The 27,618-nt window shown below is 34.2% G+C and overlaps 7 protein-coding genes across 12 annotated transcripts; 3 read left to right on the forward strand and 4 right to left on the reverse strand.

Annotated features, from left to right (window-relative positions):
* The first annotated feature begins 1,073 nt into the window (after window positions 1-1,073).
* On the forward strand, window positions 1,074-3,373 carry LOC106754569. The gene is made up of 2 exons (XM_014636604.2): window positions 1,074-1,692; window positions 2,815-3,373. The coding sequence occupies exons 1-2, from the start codon at window positions 1,317-1,319 to the stop codon at window positions 2,820-2,822; spliced, it is 384 nt and encodes a 127-aa protein (XP_014492090.1). The 5' UTR covers window positions 1,074-1,316; the 3' UTR covers window positions 2,823-3,373.
* A 426-nt stretch (window positions 3,374-3,799) lies between these two features.
* Window positions 3,800-4,321, reverse strand: LOC106755910. Its single transcript, XM_014638137.2, has one exon. It carries the CDS (start codon window positions 4,122-4,124, stop codon window positions 3,915-3,917), a length of 210 nt encoding a protein of 69 aa, XP_014493623.1. The 5' UTR covers window positions 4,125-4,321; the 3' UTR covers window positions 3,800-3,914.
* A 1,140-nt stretch (window positions 4,322-5,461) lies between these two features.
* On the reverse strand, window positions 5,462-8,685 carry LOC106755974. The gene is made up of 2 exons (XM_014638212.2): window positions 8,561-8,685; window positions 5,462-5,920 (listed from the first exon to the last, which is right to left on the reverse strand). The coding sequence occupies exon 2, from the start codon at window positions 5,898-5,900 to the stop codon at window positions 5,691-5,693; it is 210 nt and encodes a 69-aa protein (XP_014493698.1). The 5' UTR covers window positions 5,901-5,920; window positions 8,561-8,685; the 3' UTR covers window positions 5,462-5,690.
* LOC106756077 (calmodulin-binding transcription activator 4) lies at window positions 8,506-18,703 on the forward strand. Of its 6 annotated transcripts, none has more exons than XM_022778806.1 (14): window positions 8,506-8,620; window positions 8,728-8,811; window positions 9,203-9,467; window positions 9,592-9,707; window positions 10,306-10,394; window positions 10,639-10,684; window positions 12,738-13,056; window positions 14,468-14,616; window positions 14,812-14,902; window positions 14,996-15,216; window positions 15,563-16,242; window positions 16,914-17,517; window positions 17,791-18,087; window positions 18,403-18,703. In XM_022778806.1, exons 3-14 carry the CDS (start codon window positions 9,323-9,325, stop codon window positions 18,511-18,513), a joined length of 2,868 nt encoding a protein of 955 aa, XP_022634527.1. In that variant the 5' UTR covers window positions 8,506-8,620; window positions 8,728-8,811; window positions 9,203-9,322; the 3' UTR covers window positions 18,514-18,703. The 6 variants fall into 6 exon arrangements, with proteins under 6 accessions (XP_022634527.1, XP_014493822.1, XP_014493819.1 ...); XM_014638336.2 differs by having other exon boundaries at window positions 9,336-9,467; XM_014638333.2 differs by having other exon boundaries at window positions 8,600-8,618; window positions 9,156-9,467.
* Window positions 18,704-19,048: 345 nt separating this feature from the next.
* On the forward strand, window positions 19,049-20,423 carry LOC106755814. Its single transcript, XM_014638027.2, has 2 exons — window positions 19,049-19,414; window positions 19,562-20,423. The coding sequence occupies exons 1-2, from the start codon at window positions 19,232-19,234 to the stop codon at window positions 19,973-19,975; spliced, it is 597 nt and encodes a 198-aa protein (XP_014493513.1). The 5' UTR covers window positions 19,049-19,231; the 3' UTR covers window positions 19,976-20,423.
* Window positions 20,424-20,788: 365 nt separating this feature from the next.
* LOC106755605 (nuclear transport factor 2) lies at window positions 20,789-22,111 on the reverse strand. The gene is made up of 2 exons (XM_014637790.2): window positions 21,736-22,111; window positions 20,789-21,130 (listed from the first exon to the last, which is right to left on the reverse strand). Exons 1-2 carry the CDS (start codon window positions 22,030-22,032, stop codon window positions 21,056-21,058), a joined length of 372 nt encoding a protein of 123 aa, XP_014493276.1. The 5' UTR covers window positions 22,033-22,111; the 3' UTR covers window positions 20,789-21,055.
* A 596-nt stretch (window positions 22,112-22,707) lies between these two features.
* Window positions 22,708-27,206, reverse strand: LOC106756437 (F-box only protein 6). Its single transcript, XM_014638869.2, has 2 exons — window positions 26,842-27,206; window positions 22,708-24,353 (listed from the first exon to the last, which is right to left on the reverse strand). Exons 1-2 carry the CDS (start codon window positions 26,976-26,978, stop codon window positions 23,108-23,110), a joined length of 1,383 nt encoding a protein of 460 aa, XP_014494355.1. The 5' UTR covers window positions 26,979-27,206; the 3' UTR covers window positions 22,708-23,107.
* Between the last annotated feature and the right edge of the window lie 412 nt (window positions 27,207-27,618).

The raw sequence follows: 27,618 nt of genomic DNA on the forward strand, positions 1-27,618 counted from the left end.
AAGGGATGATGAATTTATAGAAAAAGGATAATGAAAAGTTTTAAAAAAAATATATTTTTCAGTTTATAAATAATTATGTTACACTTAACAAATTAATTGTATTTTAAATAATGTATATGATTAACAATGTAATTAAGTATGAAAATGTACATGATTATTCTCAAGGAACATTATCGGTAACAATGATGATAATTATTGTGGTAGATGAATGATTATTATTTAATAGAAAATTGAAAGGTTACGACGACACGGAATAATAAATACAAAAGTTTTTTTTTTCAGAAAATATAATTAAATTCGAACAAGATAAGTTATTACGTCACCGAAATCTTATGTGCCATGAGAATAATACTTTTTTTTTGCTTTTAAATACACGAAAATACACTTTTATACTCGTTTTTAATTTGATGTTTATTGAAGAAATTTCATTCCTCAAATTTAGACTGCAACGATATATAAGTAAATAATAGTGAGCTTATGACAAAATATTACTCAAAATTAGTGTAACTCGTTAAACTTTTAAACATTAATCTCTTGCAATTAACATGCTTTTTTTTTCTTTACTCTTCGTAAGAACGAGTCTCTCTTTGGACAATAGAATATTAATATTTTAAAAATAGACCGTAATGATAAAAAAAAACTATAATATATGCAAAATAATATTTTTAAATTGAAATTGCACACAATAAGTAATACATATCTTCTGTACCGAGATGAAAAAAATAATGTTTATATGTTTCTAGCTTTTGATAGAAATAATATTCTATTAATAGGAATGTTAAAATTTTTACCATTTATTTCTTAATTATTTCTGTTCCATTTATTGTGTTTTTTTTTTATGTATAAAACATAGACAGGAGTGTGTTGTAGTTAGATATGGATCTGAATATGGATAGGGTTGAAATGTAGGATTTGTGTGTATATGGATGCATGAAGCAGACATGGTAATTAAACCTTTTCATTAAGAACAAACATGAGATTGTGACTATAGAAGCTTTCTTCAACAAAACTACTATCTTCTCTATCCTCCTTGGCATTCCCACCCAAAACACTTTTTTCTCTTTTCTTTTATATTTTTCAACCAATCCAAAACCCTTTTTCTTATTTCCCTTCAATCATTATAATTACATAAATACATCATCAAGTTCACTTTTTCTCTCTTATGATCACAACAAGCTAAACCATTTCTCTCACCCTTTCTTTCTTCAACCATCAACGTTATCCAATTGCCTCCTTTTTATATATTTCTATTCTGTTTCGCCGGATTTTCAGGAACAACAAAAACATAAGCTAAAACAAAAAAACAAGACACGATCATGAGAGGAACAAGAGGAGGACACCAAGACCAACAATCTCGCGCCTTGTACGACCTCTCCGCTCTCGTTCTCAACCTCATCCGATCGCCTCCCACGCCGTTGCCCTTCTCCCATAACGTCCCGCCGGGGGCGTCTCGGCGATCGCCGCCGCCTCAGATATCGCCGGCCGGGTTCGCATCGCTGCTGCTGGGAATCTCGCTGGCTCTGATGCTTTGTGGATCGGTGACGTTCTTCATCGGGTTCGTGTTGATGCCGTGGGTTCTGGGATTGGTGATGCTCTTCTACGTCGCCGGAATCCTCTCCAGCCTATCCGTCTTCGGTCGCTCCATTCTCTGCTACGCCACCGCGCCACCCTCGCCGCGTAAGGACATTCCCGGTAAGTTCACGAAAACTAAATGAAAAATGGTAATTTTGTTTCCGATTAGTGAATGATAGCATGTGATATTAGAGATTTATCGCACAGACTATGGTCTCTTTCCTTATGTTTTATTGTGTTTTTGCTTGTAATTTTCAAATAATTATGAAAAAGTGAAAACGGAGTTAGATTCTTAATATTAATGTTGTTTATGGAAAAAAAAATCAGGATGTATTGTTTAAGTTGTTCTCCGGTTAGGTTTGTGGTTTTCGTTAAGATTATACTAATCTTGAATAGTATTTTTGAAGTAAAGTTTTCAATTTTAATCGAAAAACAGAGTAAACAGTACATTTGAGTTTTATCCTTTTTAGAATTTGTGAATTTTAGTTTATTTTTTCTTTATTGTGATGGATACGTGGGGAATTTGCTTTACCCTTTATGGTCTGAAACTTGCTTGAAGAAATAGCCAACAGGATGCAAAGTGATCTGTTTTGGAGAAAGCTCAACAACAAAGTTCTCTTTATGACCTGTTTTTGTTTGGTTCAAAGGACGAATCTTTGAAGCTTTAGGTTTTGGTTGGTTAGTTGGTCTGTCCAGAGAAGGAGCTGGAGATCAGGATTGGTTAAAATTGGATAACAATAATTTTTGCATGATTAATTTTAAATTATCAGATAAAATTAATGTTTTATTTAATTATAGTCATAGATTATTTATTAAAATGTACTATCATTAAGTTTCATCATGGTGTTTTCATCAGGTTGGTGCATGGTTTCCCCACCATAGTAATTGTGGTATTCTCAATAACTTTAAAATTCAGGGCAGGGATCTGTAATGAACACGAAAAAGAAAGGATATGCAACACCAACTATTATCTTTGAAATTATTTCTACTTGGAATGTACAGAGATTGTTAATTTGTTATTCAACTTTCTGGAAGATTGCACTGTATGCTGAGATGTTCAGAGTAGCTTCAATGGGCTCTGATCAACTTTTTTACCACATGCTTCTTTCATACCCTATATATACTGTAGTAGTAGTTTTGATTATCGTGTTTTTGTTGCAAATTTCTACCTATTTTGAATCTGTTAATCTGCATGATGAGCCTAATCACTTCACTAATTAGTTCTTTTTTTGTTGGATACAGCGTGGTAGCTTAATGAAGTGACAAATGAAGAATGAAAAATGAGAAGGATGGTGGGTTTTGTGCTACCTCAGCAAGACATTATTAAAGATTACGAAGCTTCTCCTTTTAGCAGACGCAGGAATCGTGATATTTGGTGGATGTGGCTTATCTCTGTGCATAAGAAATAGCTTTGTAAATTCTGAAGAATTAAGGAAACACTGTTACCTTGTTTTATTTTGGCACGTAGCTTGCTAATTTCTCAAGCATAGGCTGTTGAATATACCTTTGTTCAGATGTAGAACAGAAAGAGAAGGAAAATATGATTTGATTCCTGAGAAACAGGGTTTGCATTGGATCAAGAAATGTTTTTTTGGAATCGGATGGTTGTTGTGTTTGATGATGTCTGTTGAAGCTGTATATAACTGATACCATTGATTTACATGTCGTAATTGCTCCGTGCTATCGAGGGTAATTGATGAACGATGAAGTTTATTATCTTGTCACTGATTAATACCAAATTTAGGTTTTTGTTGCCAAAATGAACTTATAATCCACCCAATATCTGTAGTTCTGATGGGAACATATATGTTGAATTTGTTGATTGGTAGTCTTTACCAGAAATATTTATGATGCTTTATTTTTCTCTTTCAGCAAATGATGTGAAATCTGTACTGATAGAATAAACGGAGTGTTTGAAAATAACATTTAATACTAGTCCCATTTATTTTATTTTCTTAAAGAAAAATCTATGATGTCAACAGTTCTTATAAAGCAATTAAAAATCAGTTTCTTTACATTTGTCAATGGAATTTTTTATATAATGACCCTTTAAAGTTTTTAGAGGAGCATAAGTGTTGGATAGCTGCATGTGATTCCATTTCCACCTTTGCTTTTGTGTGATATGGTTATCCATTATCCAACAACTAGGATAAAGTGCTTGATTCACTTGTTTGCTAATGCTCAAGCAGAAAGCAGAGTTAACAATCGATGAGGACATGAGAAGAAGTAAAGATAAAAGATTGGAGATAACTTTATATTGGAAACATAAGACGACGTTAAAAGATTCACACAGAATTAATGTCACATAACAAATTCAGAGCTTAATTAAACAGAGAATGGAATTAGCCAGTGTTGATATGCACACCAATAACAATAAGAAATATGGTAATGAGACCAAAGAAGATGATTGTGTGGATGAAGATAGAGACTCCACTGGTTTGCATGTTCCCAAACTCAACCACTCTGCTCTTCCCTGGAACTTGAATCAGAAGACCAGGACTCAGCAACACAAACAGCACCACTGCTATCACCACAGGACCCCAATCACTCATTTTCTATCAAAATATTCTAACTGATTCTTTGCTTCTACAGCCACAATTATATATGTAGAGCAGTAGTCCTCAATGGGAAGCTACAAATTAAATAGGAAACTCAAAATCAAAGTGAACGACACTGAAGCAGAGATCAATGCAAGCAAGGAATAAATTGAAGAGAGACACCTAGCAGCATGAGCTAAATGAAAAAAATTGTTTAGTTTCAGTTTGGGTGCATGTCACAGTCAGTGATGAATGTTAAAGCAAGTAAATAAGCATTGCATTACGTGGCCGCATATGCTAAATCCAAATTTTGGTTCATTATTGGGACTTGCTAGTAAGATAAGACGGAATCAATTATTTTTGTGGCTAAAGTTCAAAAGTCCCACATTGATTTGTGTTGAGTAGGTTGACACGTTACCCTTCTATTTTTTTTTTGCTTTATAAGGAAAAATTATTAAGACTTTCGTCACTTGTATAATATATAAATAATTAAAGTGGATTTGGTAAAATATATTTTATTATCTGAAAAACTGTATCAAGAGGACGTGTAAAAATAAAAAATGTGTGGATTAAGTTATTTCACATCTTTGAAAAAAAAAAATTGTGAATGAATGTTTGCGTGTGATGTTAGAGATGTATATCTGGTGTTCTCCTTATGTTTTCATTTCATACATTTATTTTGTGTTATTTGCTTACAATTTTCATATTTGTCATTAAAAGATAGAAATAGGAAATGAAAAGGGAGACCATTCTTCATTTTTATGATGTTTTTGGATTAAACAGTTACTCTTTAAGTTATTCTCTAATTAAGAGAATAAAGTGGATTTGGCTAAACAAAATAAATACTAACAGATTATTAATTACATATTAATCTTAATTTTTCTTTTAATAAATTATCATATTTAAATCATTATCATCATTCATATTAATTGGAATTCTGTAAATGACTTAAATGTGTGCAACAAAAACAGATGTAATTTTTTTTTTATATTATTTTCTAATTTTAAAAACTTCAATAAAATTTTACCGCAGAAACACATTTGTGGAAAAACTTACAGAAAAAGATTACAAGTTTAAATTCATGATTTTCCAGTAGTATTGTGTTTAGTTAAAAGATTGCGTTGGAGTGTTCCTGGAATAATTATTTTAAATATAATCTTTAAATAAGTTATTATAATTTACAAAAATTAACAATATTTTCATAACTGATCATATATGATACATATATTTATTCTTCTGTAATAACTACATCCATTCTTAGATAATATTAAACGAATCAAATCCATATCAAAACGAAGATCGTGATGCTCAACAAGCATCGAGTCAAATTTTACTTGTCAAATTAGAATTTCATATCGACAATATGATAAGAACATTTAAGTAGCTGTAACTCAAATCTTGTGCAGATGTATCAGAGATGAGAGTAAATAATATTACTTTCTGAAAACATAACCAAACATGAAAGAAAAGAAACTAGAAACATTTGTAGAAATTAAGGTTGGAACTGAGCAAAAAAGACACGTAAATGTTGAAGTGGGTAGAACAGAAAGGCATAAGAAGAAGTTGAATCAATCCATGTAACTAGCCGATGTAAAAGTGGACCTTAACAGCGAACAAGAAGAGGCAGATGAGACCAAAGTAGAGAAGCGAATGAACGAGTATGGAAGCAGCACTGGTCTGAAAATTTCCAAACTCGACGCACCTTGAACGACCAGGTACTTGAAATAGCAACCCTGGCATTAGCAGAATGTATAGCACCACAGACACAACCACTGGCCCACAGTCCAACATTCTTCTTCCACCTTCAACTCCTGTAACTTCTGATATATCAGTTCGCAGAATGAATGAATTTCATGACAGAAAATATGTCTATATATATATATATATCACTGTTGTGCATGCACGTGGTGGATGTGAATGAGATTTGGATTAAGGATAACTTGTTTCAGATGATAATAATATTGTAACTATCTGCTTCATCTTTCACCGATTATTTCATGCTCAAGCAAGGAATTACTTATGTTCACTCAAACACTTATCATAGAATTAATGATCTCTGCAACATTATATAATATATATATATATATATATATGTGTGTGTGTGTGTGTGTTATGTTCAGATAGCATAGCTTTGTTTTGGTGCAAACTTCAGAAATCTTCTTCAAACAACTCCACTTTGGGCATTTTTTAAATATGCTGCAAAAAGATGCAGGGAATTTCTCGCAAATCTCAAACTTTATAAGAAATATAGATTATTCATTAAGTTTTTGTTACCAATTGCGTCATATATATATAATATTTAAATGTGTTAAAATAATTATTTAAAATTTAATCATTTAATTATTATATGACATGAAAAAATACTTACCACATCCAACCTTTGAATTGATTAGGAAGGATCTAATTTTATGATCATCATTATAATTATAATATGAGTGTCTCATTAGTTTAATCATACTCTGGTAAGAATGCTGCAAAAATAATCAACACTGTCACTAAAAACGAATAGACTAAAATGGAATTAGTATTAAGGATAGTTTTATTAATCTTAAACTAAACTATTATTGTTTAGATTATAATTAAGTTAGTATTAATAAAAAAATTATTTCAAAACTTATAAATATATATTTATTGCCTGTATAACATCAAAATATTTTTTTACAAATAATACTCCAATTTGATCAAACAGAAAAATATAAAATAAAAAAAATTAACCTAAATTTAGATATTAAAGAAATAAACTTAACATCAACCTCTCTTACCAAAACCAATGTAATTACATGATAATGAAGAAGTCGCAAATTTGTTTTTGATTTTGTATTGAAAGATTCTATGAAACATTGTGAGTACCGACAAATAGATAAAGAGAATACGATAGTGATAGAACACGAAAAAGGACAGAGAATAGCAGTAGACTTCGAAGTGTGTCTTTGAACATCAAAGTCCAATAATTATAACACTTCGTTGGCCTTTTCTTTTAGAAATCATTGACAATATATTTATATGCTTCTGCAACAACCACGTTCTCATGTCCTGCTTTGTCTTATTTATTCATCACTTAACCAATATAATTTCAAATATACGAAACAGAAAAAAAATAAAGCTTTTTTAATGTCTTTATTAGGCTAAATTCTCAAATGAAAAGTGTGATATTTTAATTTTATTGGTTACACTTTTACAACTTTAAGAAAAAGAAAATAGACATGATAAAAAAAAGAAAGAAAAGATATGATAATTAGTCAAAAGTTATCTGTAACTTACTGTAATTGGAAAACGAAAAAGATGAAAAGGAAAAATATCTCAGCAGAAAAATTCAACACCAACAAAATGAGTAATTAACTCCAATATTACTTTTTACTTCTACTTTAAAGGGGAATATTCCCAAAAAAAAAACAAAGAAAAAATATACTCTCAAGTGATTAATATAGAAAATTTCTAATATAACTATACCTCACAATGAAAATATCAATTTAGTTCAACTCTTTCAAAGGCATTACCACTTTACTAGAGATGATTACTAATTTTTAAAATTTTATTTCCATTTTCGTTTAATTAGTAATTTAGTTTTTATATTTACATATTTATTTTATTTAATTAAATTTTTATTTTTGTAAAACGATTTAATGTGATTTTTTAAAATTGAAATCTTCTTAATTTGGAAATGTGTCAAAACCTAACTTTGTTGCGTGCGAAAAATCTAATGATATTTTATTTTAAAATTTATTTAATTTTGATACATGATACAAGACAAAAGTAAATTTTAATATATGAAAAGACTCAAATTCTAATACGTGTTACTTTTAATAATGAAATCAATTTAATATAAGTAATTATATTTAGTCTTTTTAACAATAGAAACTTAATTAGTTTTTTTGAAAAAAATTATAAGTTTAATTGACTTAAAAAACAAAATAAAAACCAAAATAACATGGAAACTAAATCACTAATCAATTTTTCATAATTAGTTAATAAAGAATACAAATATGTGTAATATTTAATGGAATTAGTAAAAAAATTAAAGTTGTATAAAAAATATAAAAAAATTGTTCTAATAAAAGAGAGGAAAAGAGATATTTTGGAGAAGCGAAATAATAAAAAAAGTAAGTGATAGGCTTATGCTAATAGTGATTCACGTTGTTCACGATATCACCCAAAGTCATGAATCTACACCTGTTCACATCTCAACTAGATTCTTAACTACTATTCCTTCATTTCATACCTAAGAAATTTCTTATCTATAATTTACTTCCAAATTCAAACATCAAATACTTTCACAACCTTATTTTACCTTAAATTAATAATTGTTTCAAATTCCTTAAACAAAACATAACACAGAAACGACAAAAATTAAAAACTAGAGTTAACAGTAGAGGAATGTTGTCATTGGTGATTGTTAATGCTCTGAATTAATTGGGTATACAATACAAAAATAGCGAAAAGTGAAATCTCACCGAACGTTCATCATCCACGATAGTATCTGTCAGTGCGCCAGTGTTCGAGGACTTGCGCGTGTAGCCTCTTTAACTCTTCTATATCATCGTTTTCTTCATTCCTTAGGTTTGTGTTTGTGTTTGTGAAGAAGCTGAACCAAACATGCCCTTATACTTGTCGCTTATAGCTTCGTAGCGTGTGGTGGGATATGCAATTTCTCCAATTCTAGTTCAACCTATTTACTTCACGCGATTGATTACCATGCCACCTGGTAAAACCTCTCTCTTCATGCTTTTCGTTACTCGTTGCTTCCTTCTGCTTGTTCAATTTTACTTGATTAGAGCTGCTTAATCCAATTTTAGCAATGTTGTGTTTGGATTCACGGTGATACTGAACTTCGTGGCAAAAAGCATCGCGTGCTTTTATTGTCTCCTGTTTGTGTAAATTTTTTGACTTGGTTTGATTTTTTATCTTGTCGTTTTAAGTTTGTGCTGGTTTTGGCTTTTCACCTTTTTGTGTGGAAAGTTATGGGCTTGAGATGACAACTTTTACTTCATTGACTTACTGTTGTCCTTCCTGCTCACATGGAGGAATAATTGTTTTTCTATAATACAGTTACATAAAAGAGAATAGTGAGTTCTTACTTCTTAGTTTACGATCAGAGAGTTTGGTGGTGACCATCAATGCCCCAAATTTCTGCATGATCCCCATGTACCCGCAAACGAAGAGACAATGATAGAGGGAACAAAAAGATGAGTTCTGAATTGGTGGACTAATGTGACATGACCATGGTAGGTTTGGAGTACAACATCGATGATCTGTTTCAAGAAGCTAAGAAACGATGGCTCAAGCCTGTCGAAGTGCTTTACATTTTACGGAATCACGACATGTGCGAGCTTACCCACCAGCCCCCTCATCAGCCAGCTGGTAACGTCCGTTTTCTGTTTGTTGAAATTTGTGCAAGAAATGAAGGACATTTTTCATGACTCTTGTTTGTTATTTGATTGTGTTACTAACTGTCGGAAATGTTGCCAATTGACTTTCTTAACAGGCGGATCCCTATATCTGTTTAATAGAAGAGTCACGCGTTTCTTCCGCAAAGATGGTCATAACTGGCGGAAGAAAAGAGACGGAAGAACTGTGGGAGAAGCACATGAACGGCTTAAGGTCTTTGAACATTTTGTACTAGGCTGTCCTTCTATTCTGAGACATTTATTTTCTTTCTGCAGCTCATGACTATGCAGAAAAAAAAATGGAAGATGAATCATATAATAATCATACCGTTGTTACCAACAGCTTGAGCTTTTCATACCAATTGTAATTAGAGCTTCTTCTACTTCATCACTTAACTTTTTACTCATTGGAGGAAATTGAAGAATAAATTTTTAACATTGTTGAGGAAGAAATATTCATATCTCACACATGTTGAACAAAGTATTATTTGGAAATAATTAAGCATCTTCATTGCAAATTTCATATTTAAATCTATCTCCTAATCTTCCCTGAACCAAATAATTTTACAAGAAAAACAAGTATGTATTTAGTTTGTCTAGCACTTTTTATGAGCATGAGCTGTTATATTATTGAGATGTAAGTTGTAACAGATTTGGTGTTTAATAGTTTTACTGATATTGAGCATTTTTCTCTTTTAAATATAATTCTCTCATTTTTGCTATGTTAGTGTTTTATGCCAACATTTGTTTGGTGATAGAAGTCTATGTACTCAAATTCTCAATTGATTGATCATACTATTCTTCGTGATTAGGTTGGAAATGAAGAAATCCTAAACTGCTACTATGCACATGGAGAAGAGAACCGTTCTTTTCAGAGACGGAGCTATTGGATGTTGGAGCCGTGAGTAAATTTAACTATTAGTTTGAGGCAGACCATATTATGACTACTTCTACTTGATTTTTCTTTTAAGATCCAAAAACAAACTTGCAAAACTCATAATTGAGGCAACTTTAGTAATTACCACGAATAAATTATCTTGACTGCTATACGAATTAACTTTTAGTATATGTAAAAACTAAAAGATGGGTCCATTTATGTAGTAGAGCATGTTCATATTTGCTCATACACTATTGTTTCTTGACAGGGAATATGAGCATATTGTTCTGGTGCATTATAGAGAAACAAGTAAGGTGAGTATCCAGAACATGATATCAGATAAACATGGTACTTGCGGTTTATTATGAGTGTGGAAAGGTGTGAATCCTTTTAGTGCAAAACATCTCATTGTCCTACACTCCTACCCTGTTTTTGAAAATTAAAATGTTATTTTAAGAGCATCCTCCCTTTTGGTGTTCATGATAGAGTGATACTGACGGCTGGCTAGGTATACATTACTAAGACAGAAAACAGAGAGGGAAAAGAGACAAAGAAACATCAATTCATTCTCATTCCTGTCTACTCCCAAGGTGCACACCCCTAAATAACCTAATAACATAGATTAGGCAGCTCATTTAGGAAAAACAACAATTTAAAGGAAAAAAAATCCGTCATTGCATTCCATAATCCTTGGACTAATACAGTTTGATGATGGCACGTTGGGCCTGATCAAGTTGTGGGCTGGTGGCTCATCAGTTTAGGTTTCAAACTTCAATTAAATAATTTAGTTTATTTGTTTTTCTTATGAAATTTCAACCCTTTGTTGTATATCTTATGAATACTTCATTTTTTTTATATTCTTTTAATGCTTTACTTTCTGTAAATGATTTACATGGTAATCCTTGAGTTATTTATATTTCTTCCATATGTTCAATTCTCTCTCTCTCTCTCTCTCTCTCTCTCTCTCTCTCTCTCTCTCTCTCTCTCTCATTTTTAAGTTTTAAAACTCTACAATAAATAAACATGATATGATTCCAAAGAGAATTGAACTATATTTGGGAAATTAACAGTTAGGGATTGGACTCACTTGAAATTAGGGAATTGAAAACGAAAACAAAAAAAAAAAAAACATGCAAAAAGAAGGTGCCTCAAATAAGGTTTGATAAGGTAAAGATTATTGGCAAACGAATTAGTGGATTCATAATAAGATGACAAGATGTATGGAAGAACCTAGCAAAGAGATATTCTCACTGGTTTGTCAAAAACCATTTGTACCTTATTTTCTGAATTCCAAAATATTTAAATAAAACTTTAGTTTTAGGGTTTGTGTTGTTTTTAAGTAGATAAAAGAAAAACAAAATCTGCATTTCACAAGCAAAATTAATTTGCCCTAGTGGTTTAGTGAATCTCTTCAAAGTGTTGAGGCTTGTTGGGCCTCCAATAGATGAGCTACCTTATTCTGCAATGCCTCTTGGGCCTTTCTAAGCCTTCCTCCAGTCAAGGATCTACCACTTAAGTCTTGAATTGAGTCCCAGTCTTGATCCTTCTCATCGTGGCCCTGTGCTTTGGTGTCCTCATCAAAACATGCGTATTTCCAAAACAAATTATGTTCATCTATTAATTCTTACATGATAACTCCAAATAGGTACATCAGAGAGCTAAAATTCTGATGACATTTTCAAAATCTTTAACTTCTTGAAAGTTTGTTTACATCCACATTTAGCAACTCCCCTCCCTGTTCACAAGTTATTTGCCCAAGTCCCTAATTTTGTGATTATTATTTACTGTTGTTAATGAAGACTCGTTCTAATGCACGGTTACTTTCTGGAGATAAACACTTCATTTTCAGATTGTGTATGACCTCAAATGGAGAGATATATTCAAATCTCATTTAAATCATCATTTTGTTGATTCTCTGAATTGCAATTATCTGGTCACGTTTACTGTTTTCATGTAGTAGATTGTTTCATTGTACTGCTGTTAGCAATGAGAGAGCACTATCTTTGGGATCAAACAAGGTTTCAAAGGTATATTCCAGGAGAAGTAAACTGTACAAATGACTAGAGGGTCAATTAAAGGTGTTACAAAAGCAGTTAGGAGGTTTGGTAGTCAAATAAGGGAAACTGTAATGGAAAGGGGGGCATTGTGGAAACATAACAGAAACTGATACATTTTTAGTTTAAAGGGCCATTTTGTTCCTTGCAAGAGGAACTCTCGTCTTGTATCTCACTCTTCAGATAACAGTTTCACTCTTCCTTTCACATCTGCTCCTATGTATTCTATTTTCTTTTTTTGTTCGTTGCCTGGGAATTGTATCAGTAACCCAAGGTTGAGTTCGGCATTGCGGTTTGCACTCACATTTTGCAGGGGAAATCCAACTCTGAGCCTTTCACACCATTGTCGTCAGGTTCCCCTCTTGCTTTTAGTCAGAGTCAAAGCCTGTATGCTGCTCACGACCCAGGGACATCATCCGTGTTTGGTGATTCATATGAACTTAATCACAATTTCTCTAGTCCCGGGTCTTTAGAAGTTACATCTGAAGCACAAGCCTTACGCCAATTGGAAGAAGAGCTGAATATAAATGAGGACAGCTTCAATGAAAGGGTGATTTATAATGATACGTCTACTACTTTGTCTGGACCAAATGATCAAGGGCATCTTTTTGTTAGATATAATGGAAGACAAGGTAATTTAGACAAACTTGAGCCGTTAAGAATTACTGTTAATTTATTGGAGGAAGTAGATAAAATCAATATATGTTGAAGTAATTGAAGCATTTGAGTTATTATCCCTGTTTTATGCTCTTACCTTATATTGAGTTTTGGTTTGCTCAGTTATAGATGTTTGTCTTCTACCTATGCAACATATGCCAGTGGCCTCATCCAGTCTCACAAACAATATGCTGTGACTGTTGGGGTTAAAATTATAACATACATGCTTATTTTTAAGTTGTCCAACGGCACCCTTCTCTATCTTATATTTTCATTGGGTGAAACCTAAGTCCCCAATTGTTATATGTTGGTTGTTTCAAAACTTTAAAAAGGTGTATGAATAAGGAAACCAGAAATAAAAGAAATTTGAAACAACAACCTCACGATTAGGTTTCTTGTATCTCAAATCACTCTAGGAGGAATTAAAGGGATCTTCATTTTATGTTAACCAAGCTGAACATTTTTCAAATATTTAATGCATGGAACTCTATATATTGCATGCTATGTAAATCGTGTTAATCCTCTTTTGTGCTTGAAAAATTAAATTAAAGTGTTCTTATTTTAAGATATTGATTATTGAAATTTGCTAAATCTGTACAAGCCTTTATGAATCTGTATTATTTACCAAGTTGGGTTACAACATGTTACTCATCATGTATACACGAAAAACGTTATCTAAAAGATAAACTACATATCTGATCTATGTAAAATAGAAACCACGTATGTGATTGCAATCAACTCTCCCTCAAGCCTAAGCATACATGTCTTATCACATGTAAGTTATCCTTGGACCCTGAAAGGATTTAGTCAATATGTCTACAAATTGTTCGTTAGAATACAAAAGTTTAGTCTTGATGATGTCAAAGAGGATCTTCTCTGTAATGAAAGGACGACCAACCTCTATATTTAGTCCTTTTTGTGAAGATCAAGTTTGAGGAAAAGTATAAAGTTGATTGGTTATCACAAGCAAGTTCCATAGGACCCGTCACAAAAGCAAACCCTTTAGTCACAAAAATTTGCAAGTCGTATCAGCCATAACATATGATATACTGCTTCAATACAGGACCTTTCTACCATAGGCTGTTTCTTACTTTTCCTTGAGATCAAGTTACCTACAATGAAAAGATGAACTACATATCTAGGCTTCTCTCATTTAAAAGATACACTACATGTCTGATTACAATCAACAAAGATTTTTGTTGTTAATTAGTTAACCCCCCACTCAAACATTTTTATTTTTTCAAAACTTCCAAATTCAGCTTTAGATCAGATTCAATTTATTTCACAAGTTCTTTATAGTTTTCTTTTGGTACTCCATATTATAATTAAACAGAAACTGTAAAGAGAGGAAAGCAAAATCTTCTGAAACTAGTGTATTTTCTGTAGATAACAGTGACACATACTGTCATGACTTCCCTGATGATTATCCTGATGGAAATGAAAAAACTATATACTGGACCGAGGTGCTTAAAGCATGCAAGCCCTTGCCTGTGACCAATATACCAGATCAATATGGATATGAGGCATTTGAAAATGTGAGTATTCCTAGTACATATTTCATGATGTTAAGAGTTTATGATCGATGTCTGCTGAAGTTCTGAAATAACTTATGTATTTTTGTATCTCTTGAAACAATTGTATCATTTGAAATTGTCGCTTAAATTCTTTTTATTTGTGTTCATTTCTCGTTCGCTACTTACAAAGAAATAAATTCTCTATTCTTAAAACAGGAACGGTCATTATTTTCTCCAGGAAGGGAAATGATTGCCAACATGGAAAACAATCAGTGGCCAAACTCCAACTGTAATAATGTTGAGAACTGTATGACTTATTTCCACCTTAAATTACTTGGTCATTTCCCCTTTTTTCATATAATGAAATTTCCTCCATCTCTTTGATGTCCCATATCTCCAGCTGTTTTTGCACTTCCTCAAGGCGACAGTGGAGTCAAATTTCCTCCATGTTCTCTGGTAGAAAATCCAGTAACTACCTTTGACTACTGTGAAATAGTTTTTGACCAAACCCAAATTCAAGAACCTCTGGGTGTAGATTCAAGCTTGACTGTTGAACAGAAACAGAAATTTACAATTAGAACAGTCTCCCCAGAATACTGCTATGCCACTGAGACCACAAAGGCTCGTGTCTTTTAATTTCAATATTTATTATGTCCCATGCAATGATATAGGACTTGGTGAATGTTATGTACTGAATGATGGATTGTTTTGCTTTTTGGTGCTTACTAAGCTTTACCTACGTTTCTGAAGACCTTCTAAATCAATACACTGCATGGTTCAAATATTTATGCATTTTTGGTATCATCGTGTGATTATGTTTCTAATAATTAGGGAGTTGTCATACAAACTCTTAGATCTTGATTTCAATACTTAACCGTTTGAGAGGGTATACTTTGACTTTACTGTCTTTCCTATACTATTGTTGTTGTCTGCAATTGAATGCTAAACTCTCAAGTTATATGTATAGGTTGTCATCATTGGATCATTTCTCTATCCTCACCCGGGTTCTACTTGGGCCTGTATGTTTGGTGATGTTGAAGTTCCTGCTAAGATTATTCAGGATGGCGTAATCAGTTGTGAAACTCCTTCCAATCTTCTTGGAGAGGTTAAGTTGTGCATCACTTCCGGAAATAGGGTGCCTTGCAGTGAAGTGATTGAGTTTGAGTTTCGAAATAAGACTACTAGTTGCACTCGCTGTAATTCATTGGAAACAGAAGATGGTAGAAGTCCAGAAGATCTGCTATTACTTGTTCGATTTGCAGAGATGCTCCACTCTTCTTCATCTAAAAAGGATGACAGCACAGAATCTGGAAGTCGCCTTTCAACAGAACAGAAAGATGGTGATGATTCATGGAGCCATATGATTGACACTCTTCTAGTTGGCAGTGGAAAATCATCTGATACTGTTAACTGGCTTCTAGAAGAGCTGCTGAAGGATAAGCTGCAGCTCTGGCTCTCTAACCGATCCTATGAAAGAGATGAAGGGACAGACTGTTCTTTGTCCAAGAAAGAGCAGGGAATTATACACATGATTTCTGGGTTGGGTTTTGAGTGGGCCTTGAATCCCATTCTCAGTTGCGGTGTGAATATAAATTTCCGTGACATCAATGGATGGACAGCCCTTCATTGGGCTGCAAAATTTGGGAGGTAATAGAAAACAGATTTGTTGATATTAATATGCAGTAGTGTTATCACCTTTTTCTTTCAAAATCGTTGAATAAAATATACTTGATAAAATCTGTTTATAAACCTGTACTTCAACCCCTGGAAAAGGGAATATAAATACAAAGAAAGAGATCAAGGACAAATAAAACCTGTGTGTAATACCTAGCCTGTAAGTCACATGTTAGAAACTGATGACTGTATTTAAGATGTAATAACCTCATGTAACAGGATTTTTCAATCGTTCTTGAACATGCATATTAAGCCTTAATCAAAGCAAAATGTTTAATTTTTTTTGTTTCAAGCAAGAAGCCTTGTCCCACACTAGTATCAGCTACATTAATTAAATTGTCAAATTGTGCTGGAATAGTAACCGGTTTTTCAGAATTGTCTTTTTGAATCAGTGTTTTTAAACGGTATCTGTTGGAGCTTTATTTTCCCTTTCCCTATCTCTATGGATCAGACTGACCTCCATATAATTAATTCATCCCTGGTAACCTGGGTCTCCAGTGGTCTTCTACACGATTCAAACCATCATAGGGCAAATTCTTATACCGATTATCATATCAAGATTAAACCCTTGATTTAGAACCTTTTATAGATTATCTGTTCAATTGTTCTGGATATTGTGTCACAAATATTTCATTCCATGATAGGGAAAAAATGGTTGCATCACTTATAGCTTCTGGTGCATCTGCTGAAGCGGTGACAGATCCAAGTTCACAAAATCCAAGCGGTGAAACTGCTGCATCTGTTGCAGCCTCCCATGGCCATAAGGGACTGGCAGGTTATCTTTCTGAGGTACACCTAACAAGCCACTTGTCATCCCTCACTTTGACAGCGAGTAAGATTTCGGAAGGATCTTCTGAGCTCGAAGCCGAGTTAACTGTCGGCAGTGTCTCTGAAGAAAATATCGTGGCCAGTGAGGATCAGGTTTCACTAAAAGCTTCCTTGGATGCTGTCAGAAATGCAACTCAAGCAGCTGCACGGATACAAGATGCTTTTCGTGCACATTCTTTTAGAAAACGGAAAGCAAGAGAAGCTGCTGCAGCTGCTGCTGCAGCAGCATGTCTAGATGGATATTGTATTGATCCAGGTTGCAACAATGATAACATGTCAGTGCTTTCTGCCATGTCAAAACTTAGTTCTCGGAGCTTGGGTGATTACAATTTAGCTGCCTTGTCGATTCAGAAGAAATATCGAGGTTGGAAAGGTCGCAAAGAATTCTTAGCATTGCGCCAGAAAGTAGTTAAGATACAGGTAACTGTAAATAGTTGTTATTACAGTTTTACCATTATAATTCCAAGAATTCTGCATGTACGTAGATATTGGCGCTGTAGAAATATAGATACCTCGTAAAGTGAATAAATTTGTTCATAAATTGGTGGGAATGAGGGAATGAAAGCTGTAACTTGTACATGCATCCATCAAGAACTGATTATTGACGAGGGGAGGGGTGAAAGCTAAATATAGCTAGACATACACATCAAGAACTTCCTATTAACCTTGGCTTTTCTGTATTTATTTGGGCAGGCCATTGTGAGGGGTTACCAGGCTCGGAAGCAATACAAGATACTATTATGGGCAGTTGGAATCCTGAATAAGGTTGTGCTACGATGGAGGAGAAAACGCGTTGGTATAACTAGTGTCCGGCAAGAAGTGGACTCAAATGAAGAAGAAAGTGATGATGAAGATTTTCTCAACGTGTTCCGTAAAGAGAAAGTAAATGGAGCAATTGAGATGGCTTTGAAGCGGGTGCTTTCCATGGTCCGTCATGAGGATGCTCGCCACCAATACAGGCGCTTGCTTTCATTGTATCGTCAAGCCAAGGTAATTTGTTATTAGAGCACAAAAAATAAAACATAGATCTGGATGCCTCCAGTTGAGATATGGTATCTGTTAGTTATCCCGCTTTTTGCATTCAGATTGATCGGAATAATATCCAAGAGTTATGATTCAAGCTTTCACTGTCCTTTTCTTTACTGTTAATAATCAGATATATGATAAATGGAACGCTTGCAATTAGCAACGAGATAGTCTCTTTAGGACTTAACCAAACATGCTAAGCTAGCATTTAACAATGTTTTTTATGTGAGGAGAGGTTCCCTGTTTTGTGCAATGCATGACTTGTTGATTCTTTTACAGACTGAACGTGACAGTACAAGTGATGAAGCACCGTCATCAACTTCGGAAGAGGATCCTCTCAATATGGAAGACGATGATTGGGATCTGTTATGGCAAAAATTATGTGCTTAGGATGTTTTATGTCTCTTTGGTGATAAATTTCTGGCTTTCTGTGTACTTGGATGTGTAGGTACAAGATTGATTGAGGTTTTAGTTTGTAAAACAGTATAGATTGTATAGTGTGATAAAGGCGGTGGACACTCTTTTCATGTATAAAGTTGCCTTCACTGCTTTGGGGTAGTAGTAAAGGGTTTCAAATTGAGTGGGGTAAGCTTCAATTTCTAATTTATTGTTTTACTTTTTTCATCAGTAAAACTGGACAGAAACCTTAATTAGATAAGAAAATGTGTTATATTTCTAATTTTAAATTATTTACTATAAGTTTCCATTTTTGACATGGATTTCGGATCGTATATCAATTTCACGAGTCGCATTTCGGATTTAAGTATTATGAAAAAATAAATAGATACGCAGTCGTTACAATTTTCATATTCATAATAGAATGTTGTTTAGGGAATAATAGAAAGATTAAATGAAACGGAATGAAATTTATATTTATATAAAACTTAATTCACTAATCTTTAGTTCCACTTTTAGATACATAAACCGACAAATACTAAGAATGAACAATTTCGATCCAAGTACTGTAATCTAGAGTCAATACAACAGAAGAATCGCACTTATTATGTGGTGAGGGTAAGTGTAGACAGGACACGTTTGGCATGAAAAGATAAACAAAACCAGAAGGCCACGTCTCTTGTCTTTTTCATTCACTTGGCAGCAACGGTGGATGATAGATCATTTGTCTCCCGTGACCATGGAACAAGATCGAAGGCTTCAGCTCATTGACAACGCAATTCAGAAGCTTATACAAGACGACCACGACAAAAACAACAACAAAGTCCGAGAATCTCACCATAACGACGATGATCGATACCAAAACGCTCTTTCCCACCTTCTCTCCGTCTCTCAGGTATCCATCACCAGATTTGCAACTCATGCCTATGCAAAACTAGTTTCAAATTTTATCCTTGGGTGTGGTGTTTATTAATTATGTAATGCTTGAAATTTTATTTTAATATTTAAAATTTTTGAGATTACATGGTGAATCTTTTGGCAGTCGAACGTTTTGAAGGGAGAAGAGATACCTGAGGAATTTGAAGATTCTAGATCTTCTGAGTCTGTAATTGAGGAGACAGAAGGAGAAGATGAGGGTGGTGGAGAAAGGAGGGGAAGTGAAAACGATGAGATAATGAAAGAGCTGAAGAAGGTGAAAAGGCAGAACTTTGTGACTCATTGCCTTCTTTCAGTGATGATTGTTCTCACAGTGGTTTGGCAAGTATCTGAGGTGTCTCTTATTTTGCAACTGAAAGATGGATTAAGCCACCCTTTTAGATCCTTTGGAAATATGCTCAAAGGTATGGTGAAAGTCCCTCAGGTCAAAGGCCAGAACGCTGATGACAATGAAGAACTTCTTGAATCTTCATCCCTTCCTTCCATGATCATTCCGGACATGTCTCATACCGGAAACTAGTCAAACTTGTCATTTTCTTCTGATGTAAATTCCCTCTTTTTGTACCATTTGCAAGAATTTCCTTCTGATTGTAGTACATTTAGAACAGATCTTGATCAGTTCTTCAAATGGTAACCTAAAAAATTTCCTTCAAAGTCAAATGGGTTTATTTTACTTAGCCTTATTTATTATTCTGTGTTGTAAGGGCCAAGGAAAGAACCTCTGGTGTCAAAATACTGGAAAATGTCCAGTAGTCCATGCAGAATGTATCTTCCCCATCGATACAAATAAGACCTTTTATCCGGAGACAACACCGTACTCCTATGAAGATAGGAGCTAGTTCACACGTGCTGCTTTAAATTTTCAGAAGTACTTTTTTGTGAATTCCAATAAAAATTTATAAAGAAAGAATTGTTACCATATTTCTTATCGTTTTTTAATTTACACATATTAAAGTCTCTTTGGACAAGTTTTCTCGCAAATACTCTAGAAACAATGAACTTTCTTATACACTAAAGTTAACTTAATCATAAATTAATAAAATTTTCACTTTTTTTATTTTATTTTAAGCTAATTTTAAGTGTGAAAAACTAATTTCAATTTAGCTCAACACTAACACTGCAACATTTACAGTACTCTTTTTTAGCTCAGGTAGTAGTGAAGGAAAATGCCTGAAGGATTTGATCGATGGTTCGAAACGATTGAAGGAAAAACAAATTGGCTATTCATTCATCTTTGAATGAAAATCGAACTATAGCAAATAACTCATCAGGATGGTAGGGAAACAAACATTTAAATTACGTGAAAAAATCAAATTATAACAAATACAAGACATGCACAATCAAACTTTTAGAGGTAAACTTTATAAGGAATATTCGAAGCAAATATATCAAAGTTGAGACCCTCCAATTTTCATCAATTTTAACCATTTATCCTTGAAAGCGTTTTGACCAATCGCAACCAAGAAATCCAAACAGAGAAGCACAATTATGCGTTCAAAACGAACCAAAAAGAACTGATTCTCAAATGAAAATGTCAGAAACAAAACAGCTGTAGGCAAGAACTAATATGGCCTTTCACGTCAACATACTTGGGTCGTTCTCATGCATAGTTCAACCGGAATATGTCATTCAACACGTAATAGCTTCCCTGCGGTGATGGCATCAAATGGAACATCTGAGAACAAAAAGATCAACATGTTCAGTCATCAATTAATAACATAAACGCGGTAATTAGTCGATTAGCAGACCAATTAAAGCAGAAAACAAATAACATCATTGATCATTGATAATTTGATGTCAAGTTACACCTATGCTTCTACAGCAAATGGCAAATAATCACATTTTTATATCTGAGCAAATAATAATTCACAACTTCAATCATTTCAAATCCTTCTCCTCCTCTTTACATAGTGTCAAACACCTTCATCTATTACCAAAAAAACATGTGCACACATAGACACTACTCCACATGGGTTTCATACCATACGAGACAGACACCCCTGTTATAATTTTTTTTTTCTCGGAGGAATTCAAAAGGACCAATTCATGTTGAGTCAACAAAAACATCCTACAACCAGTAAGTGTTCAGGAACTCAATACTCGAAGCTTCAATCACGCATAGACAATGAATAAACAAAAACTCATTATATACTCTCTTTTTTTCAGGTATGGATAAATTTATCCGTTGAAAACATAATAAAGTAGAATAGATTCGATCGACTAGAAAACCCTAAAAAATTATTAGAGGAAGAAGTAAGAGAAGAGAGGGGAGCAGTGTACCTGGCTGAACTTGAGGGCATGCTGTTCGCCGGCAAGCTGGAGGTTTCCGCTGACGAAGACGAGCACTCCGGCGCCGACGCCGGAGGGCTGGCAATCGACGGTGGTGATGGAATGTTGGCACTGGTGGAAGGGAAGGGAAGTGAGCTTGGCGACGATGTTGTGGGCGCCCTGGATCTTCTGGCCTTCGAAGGAAAGCATGGAAGTCTCCTGATAGAGATTGCCGAGATTGTTTCGATTGGTATCGAAGGTTGAATAGTAATGATCCACGAATGCCTTTGCCACTGCGTCTGGATCCATTTTCTTCTCTCTTCTCTCTTCTCTCTTCTCTATTTCTTCTTCTCTCTCTCTAACTCTTTCCTATTTTTTTCTACTAACACACTCTCAATAATACCATCCACTGGACTGGACTGAACTCTATACCACACCTTCTGGGTTAAAATCCTGACCCGAAAGCCCAAACTTAATTTTATTTATTTATTAATAAAAAATTATAAAATCATTATTTTACTACACCATGCCTAATTCAAATATTTATTATTTGGTCATCCTGATAAGAATAAAATGGACGGAGTTGCTAGAGTTTGATTAGTATAAAATATTCTTATCTCATTTTTATTTTATTGAAAAATAAGTATATCATTGAAAAATGAGGATATGTCTACCCACGCATTTTATTGTTTTAGATATTAATTAAATAAATTTTTATAAAAATAAAAACATAATGTAATTTATAATAATATAAATATTAAATAGAAAAAAATGTTAATGTAATTTCTTTTAAATATCCTGATAAATTAAAAGTGTTGACGGCTCGGACTGAGATGTGAAATAGCTTTTAATAACTGTTCTTTGACTGTGTATGACTACTAATTGAAAAGTCACTGTGTAAACTAAAATATACAAAATTATGCAAACATGAAAATATTTTGTTTCCCAAAAACAAGGTTTCATCATCGAGTAACCAGAAGAACATTTAGCAACGTCAAAGGAGGTTCCAGAATTTGGTTTCACCTGTGAATATGAAAACTATATTTACTTTCATCCAGAAGACCTAGTCGGAGATCCTGGGTCCTCTTTCCGATAGCACACAAACAAAAAGAACCAAAAATTAAAACCATACACTTATTGAAAGCAAAAAGAAACTTAAGTTCTATATCACCTTTTACCAAGGTGTTCCCAGGATGAGGGATTCCCAACACATCCAAAGTAGTGTTCACATGCCTGAGAGTATGAAAAGACATGAATCACAAACCCATATTATTTTTCAACTACTCTGTTAAACCAGCAATGAACATTAGGATTACGTACAACACCCCCAAAAGGCCAGCAAATTGCAATGACAGGCCATTGCTGTTAAGAGATACAAACGAAATCATGCCACCGCTGTCAGGCATGGATGAAATGCAGTACCACAAGCTATCCACTGTCTTTTTCTCCCACGCGGCACCACACACCCAGGAACCTTCAGCCATTCTTTCCTTGCTATGTTGTAAGTAACCAATCTATTCATTTGTTTCGATCTCAAGGACAACATGAGCAAGCCTTTGTTCCCCAGGCATGTCATTCTAACGTGCTTCCCATAAAAGTCCAAGCACCATATGTTTGGCATTCTGTCAACCTCCTTCCACAAGAGTGTCATTTTCTGCAGCTCCCATATGCATACACAAGTAGCTGCATTCTTTGTGAGCAAACCCACAAGCATGATCTGGCCATCACACTCGGCCAGAGTGTGATCAGTCAGATGCAATGGCGCTGGGATTATATATTGTTTCCAAACCCCAGTTACCATATCGTAAGATACAATCCCTTCTGGGTCTGATCGCATGAAGTAAAGCATGCTATCAATAGAGACAGCTTGAGACCTAAAGTTGAGCGACAGTGGCAGCTTCATACCTGCAGGCATGTTTCCAGGACGAATCCAAGAATTTCTGACTGAGTCGTAAACTTCATATTCTCCATCACAACCAACCCATAAGATCTTGTATCCTGAACCAGCCGAGTTTCCATTAATTGTCATCCCTACAGCAACCCGAGACCAGACCTTAACTGATCGAGCTGGCAACTCCCTGAAGGATTGAGTCAGTGGGTTGCAAACAAAGAAGTTACGATGACCAATGTCAAGAAAGCAAACTAAACCACCGGCAGAAGCCACGGGTAAAACAATCAATTTTGTGGGTGGTGTCGATATAGTTGGGTGGTGCCATTTTTTCAGAGAAGGGTCGTACATAGCTCCCGAATTCACATTTTCATGGGTAATGGTGTAAAACCATGGATTTGCTTGTGTAACTTGAGTACAATACTGAGAAAAACTTTGAGAAGTAAGCATGGAATTCCACTTCCGGCAGACAGAGCGGAAGCGGAAAAAGGTAGCAATGGGAAGTCGTGCTATCACAGCCTCAAATAAATCTTCAGGAAAATCTTTCCAAATTTCTTGTTCCATAACTTCAGTTGAACAGGATCGTCCAGATGATTTGCCCCTGCTTCTATCTCTACGAGACTTCTTAGTAGGTGGAGACTTCACAGGCTCTGACATCCTGAAACTGCCAGACTTTCCTGCTGTCACTACTAGGCCACAAAAGTCATCTACAGAGCTATCTTCAACGTCAAAGGATGTCCATCTGTGAAAAATACAAAGAATTTCATATTTCATCTGCTTCCTGACATGAAGTGTCAAATTTGAAATGCAATTGCACACACAAATAGCATCAGGGGGAGGAGGAGACATGTCTGAAATTCGTGATTTGTCAGAGGAACAATCTCACTTATAAAAGCTATATAAGTGGGTAGCAGAATGAGACTTAACTACCGATGAAACGGTATAGTTAAAGGATCAAGAGCATTTCAAAGAAATATCAGTTCTCGCATGAAAAACTGCACAAAAATAGGCATCTTAGTGTCTAGGTAACAATAATTAATTTACACCATCAAAGTCGATACACTAGACTACTCCACTCAGATCCTGCTTGAACAAAAATTCTCCATAAGCATTTAGAGGAGAAAAAAATATGAAAGTAAAATGAATTAAACTTCTCTCAAAAATTACAATCAACCTATGCACTTCAACTTTCACAACTTCTCTCTCATCCGTGACTTCTCCAGGAGCTGAGTACATAAATTGATTTTATATTTGTGGATGAAAATTCATCCATTTTGCTTTTTATTATATTTCCCTAAAAGTGCTCGATGGGAAGTTTATCCAAACAAAGCCCTAAATAACAACAATAGTTTTATCCAATTAGACGAGGTTGGCTACATTACGAGTCACGTGACGCCATTGAACTTGGGGTTAAAAACAAAATTCTCAGAAGTTTCCTAGGTACCAAAACAGACATGTTCAAAGACATAACTGTAAAAGAAATGCAAATTCATCATTACGTGGTGTACAAGTGTAATGCAGCAAATATCTTTACTGTAGTATCTAGGGTTTTGGGTGAGTAAACAGACAGTTCTGTGGAATCCTACGTTAACTTTCATTATATAAAATCAATATCTATTATATAAAATCAATAACTATTAAACACGATGCCTCCAAGGTGCTATTTGAAAAAGAGTTTAGTAAACCTGATAGAAAAGTTGTAAAATACAGGTAATCATCCTCACAATTGTAATCTCATCATTACAACATCCCTTTTTCAAGTGATACGGATGCTCAGGTCAGAAGTTGGTAAAGTATTTGACTTTAGTTTGTCATACCAACAAATTGGAACTAAATTGGTCCATTTACTATATGTGTTTGTTTCCCAATATCCACAACTGTTCCACGCATTAAAACTCAAGGTGACTAGAAGAGTTTGATGGATTTGATAGTTTTTTCAAACACGCACTATTTGTCCATCAGAAAAATTCAAATTATTTCAAGGAAATATATTAAAATAGTGTTTTAAATGGAAATCTAAGCTAACAGTTTTGCTTCTTCTTTTTTCTCTTAATCCTTTTCTTACTTTTTCTAAGGACTGGAACCCAACAGACGAATTTTCGCACAAAGTTAGCCAAAAATTCCGTTCAATTATATCTACTTGACCACATAAGGAATGTGAAGAGTTGAGAATTGGCAATACAAAAGCTTCCTTTGTTTGATGATATACTATGACATAAAAACAAACACAAATTCCAGAAAATTGATGTTTATCCCATAATGACTGCCAAGAAAGGCATCAGAAGCAATAGGTGTTCAAATATAAAACATCCAAATAGTCAAAACAAACAATCAAGTAATCTGACTGCGATCTTTGCAAGGATTGCCTACTGCTAACAGAGCCAAGTATGCAGTACATTAAGACCTTGTTGAGATACTCAAAAGAAAAAAAAAAAAAAAGAGAGAGAGAAATAAGTTTCTCCCACGAACTAAGAATAACTTACGCATGAGCCAATTCATAAAATATCTCGCCTTTAGCTTATCTAAAAGTTATATATTCCATGTCAATTATTGCCGACATAAGTAGGGTGTATACATGTATTATCCTTCTTGCATGTCTCCTAGATCTCTCGAACTAACTACATATAAGTGTGTGTGCAAGAGAGAACCATAAAAACAATCAATCTGCATCCAAATGCAGCTTTTTCCCCTTTGTTCTTTCTCATGCAGCTCCAAACCCAGAAACCACCCCAAAAACAAAAGATATTTTCAACAAAAAAGAAGACAAGCAGAATTGCAAAGGACATCAAATTCCATCGAACTTACTCATAAAACAAAATAAAAGTAATAACAAAGAAGAAGAGCGTGAGCAAAGCTAGAATCCAATGCGAGAGAAGAACTAAGCAGCAACAAGGAAAAAAAGAAACAAAGGATCTTGGTGCATTTTTAGGGTAAGCGATTGTGTTGGAGAAGGCGTGGGAATGAGAAAAAAATGGAGTAGAATGGTTAATTCCGACACTCAGACATTACAGAGCAGAAAGGACCTAACTTACCTACCTACCAAGCCGGTTAATTCACTTCAAAGACTAACAACAACAATAACATCAACATAAATAATAGTTATATAAAAAATGAAGAAGAAAAAAAGGGTGCTGGGCCAAAAAAAGAGGGGGGGAGAGAGAGGGCCTAAAACCTAATTGAGGAAAGAATGAAGAAATAGATCTAAAAGAGAGGGAAAGAAAGAGGGGGACCTGCTTTGTTGCTGTTGCTGTTGTTGAAAGAAGAGAGTGTGGTTTGAAGGTTGAAGAATGAGAGAATGGGAATGGGAAGAGTCCAATAGCTGCTGAAGCTGACCAATTAGCTGCTTCAGCATGGCCACCCCTTCCATGCCCCTCACACGATTCGCCCGATTCCTCTTCCTTCTTCTCCTTCTTCTCTTCTCTTTCTCTCTCTTATCCTCCTTTTTTTTTTCCACTCTGTTTCTTATGCTACCTTATTATTACTATGCTTAGGCTTCTACATCATCTTCTCTCTTCTTTTCTTTTTTTTTTTTACAACAACTACTACCACTTCTCCTGTCACACTGTCAAACAACATTAAATAAACCTAAGACATTCAAGACAACATACAAAATGCTCATGGATTTTCCAACCAAAATCATCAATAGTTATCACATCAAACATGTTTCATCGCAAATTTTAACCGGAACGGAAAAATATATGCTGATTAATAAATTAAAAACTAATTTCAAAATTAAGTATGTGTATTTGTCTAATCTTCTTTGTGTTACACATGTGACATTGATTTTATTATATCTAATCTTTGCTTTCAACAACAACAATTGAAATTTTGTTAAAAATAAAAGAAAGAAAATATGAAGTTGATGGTTTAAGCATATATATATATATATATATATATATATATATAAAGGTGTGATCTTGTGAAGTTATTGAAGGTTTTGCTTGGAACCAAGTTAGGCAGCGATTGCACCAAACGCTTCTCTTCTCGTGGGAACAATTTGTGTGGAT

The sequence above is a fragment of the Vigna radiata genome, chromosome 2, assembly GCF_000741045.1.
Source record: "Vigna radiata var. radiata cultivar VC1973A chromosome 2, Vradiata_ver6, whole genome shotgun sequence".
NCBI classification, from domain to species: domain Eukaryota; kingdom Viridiplantae; phylum Streptophyta; class Magnoliopsida; order Fabales; family Fabaceae; genus Vigna; species Vigna radiata.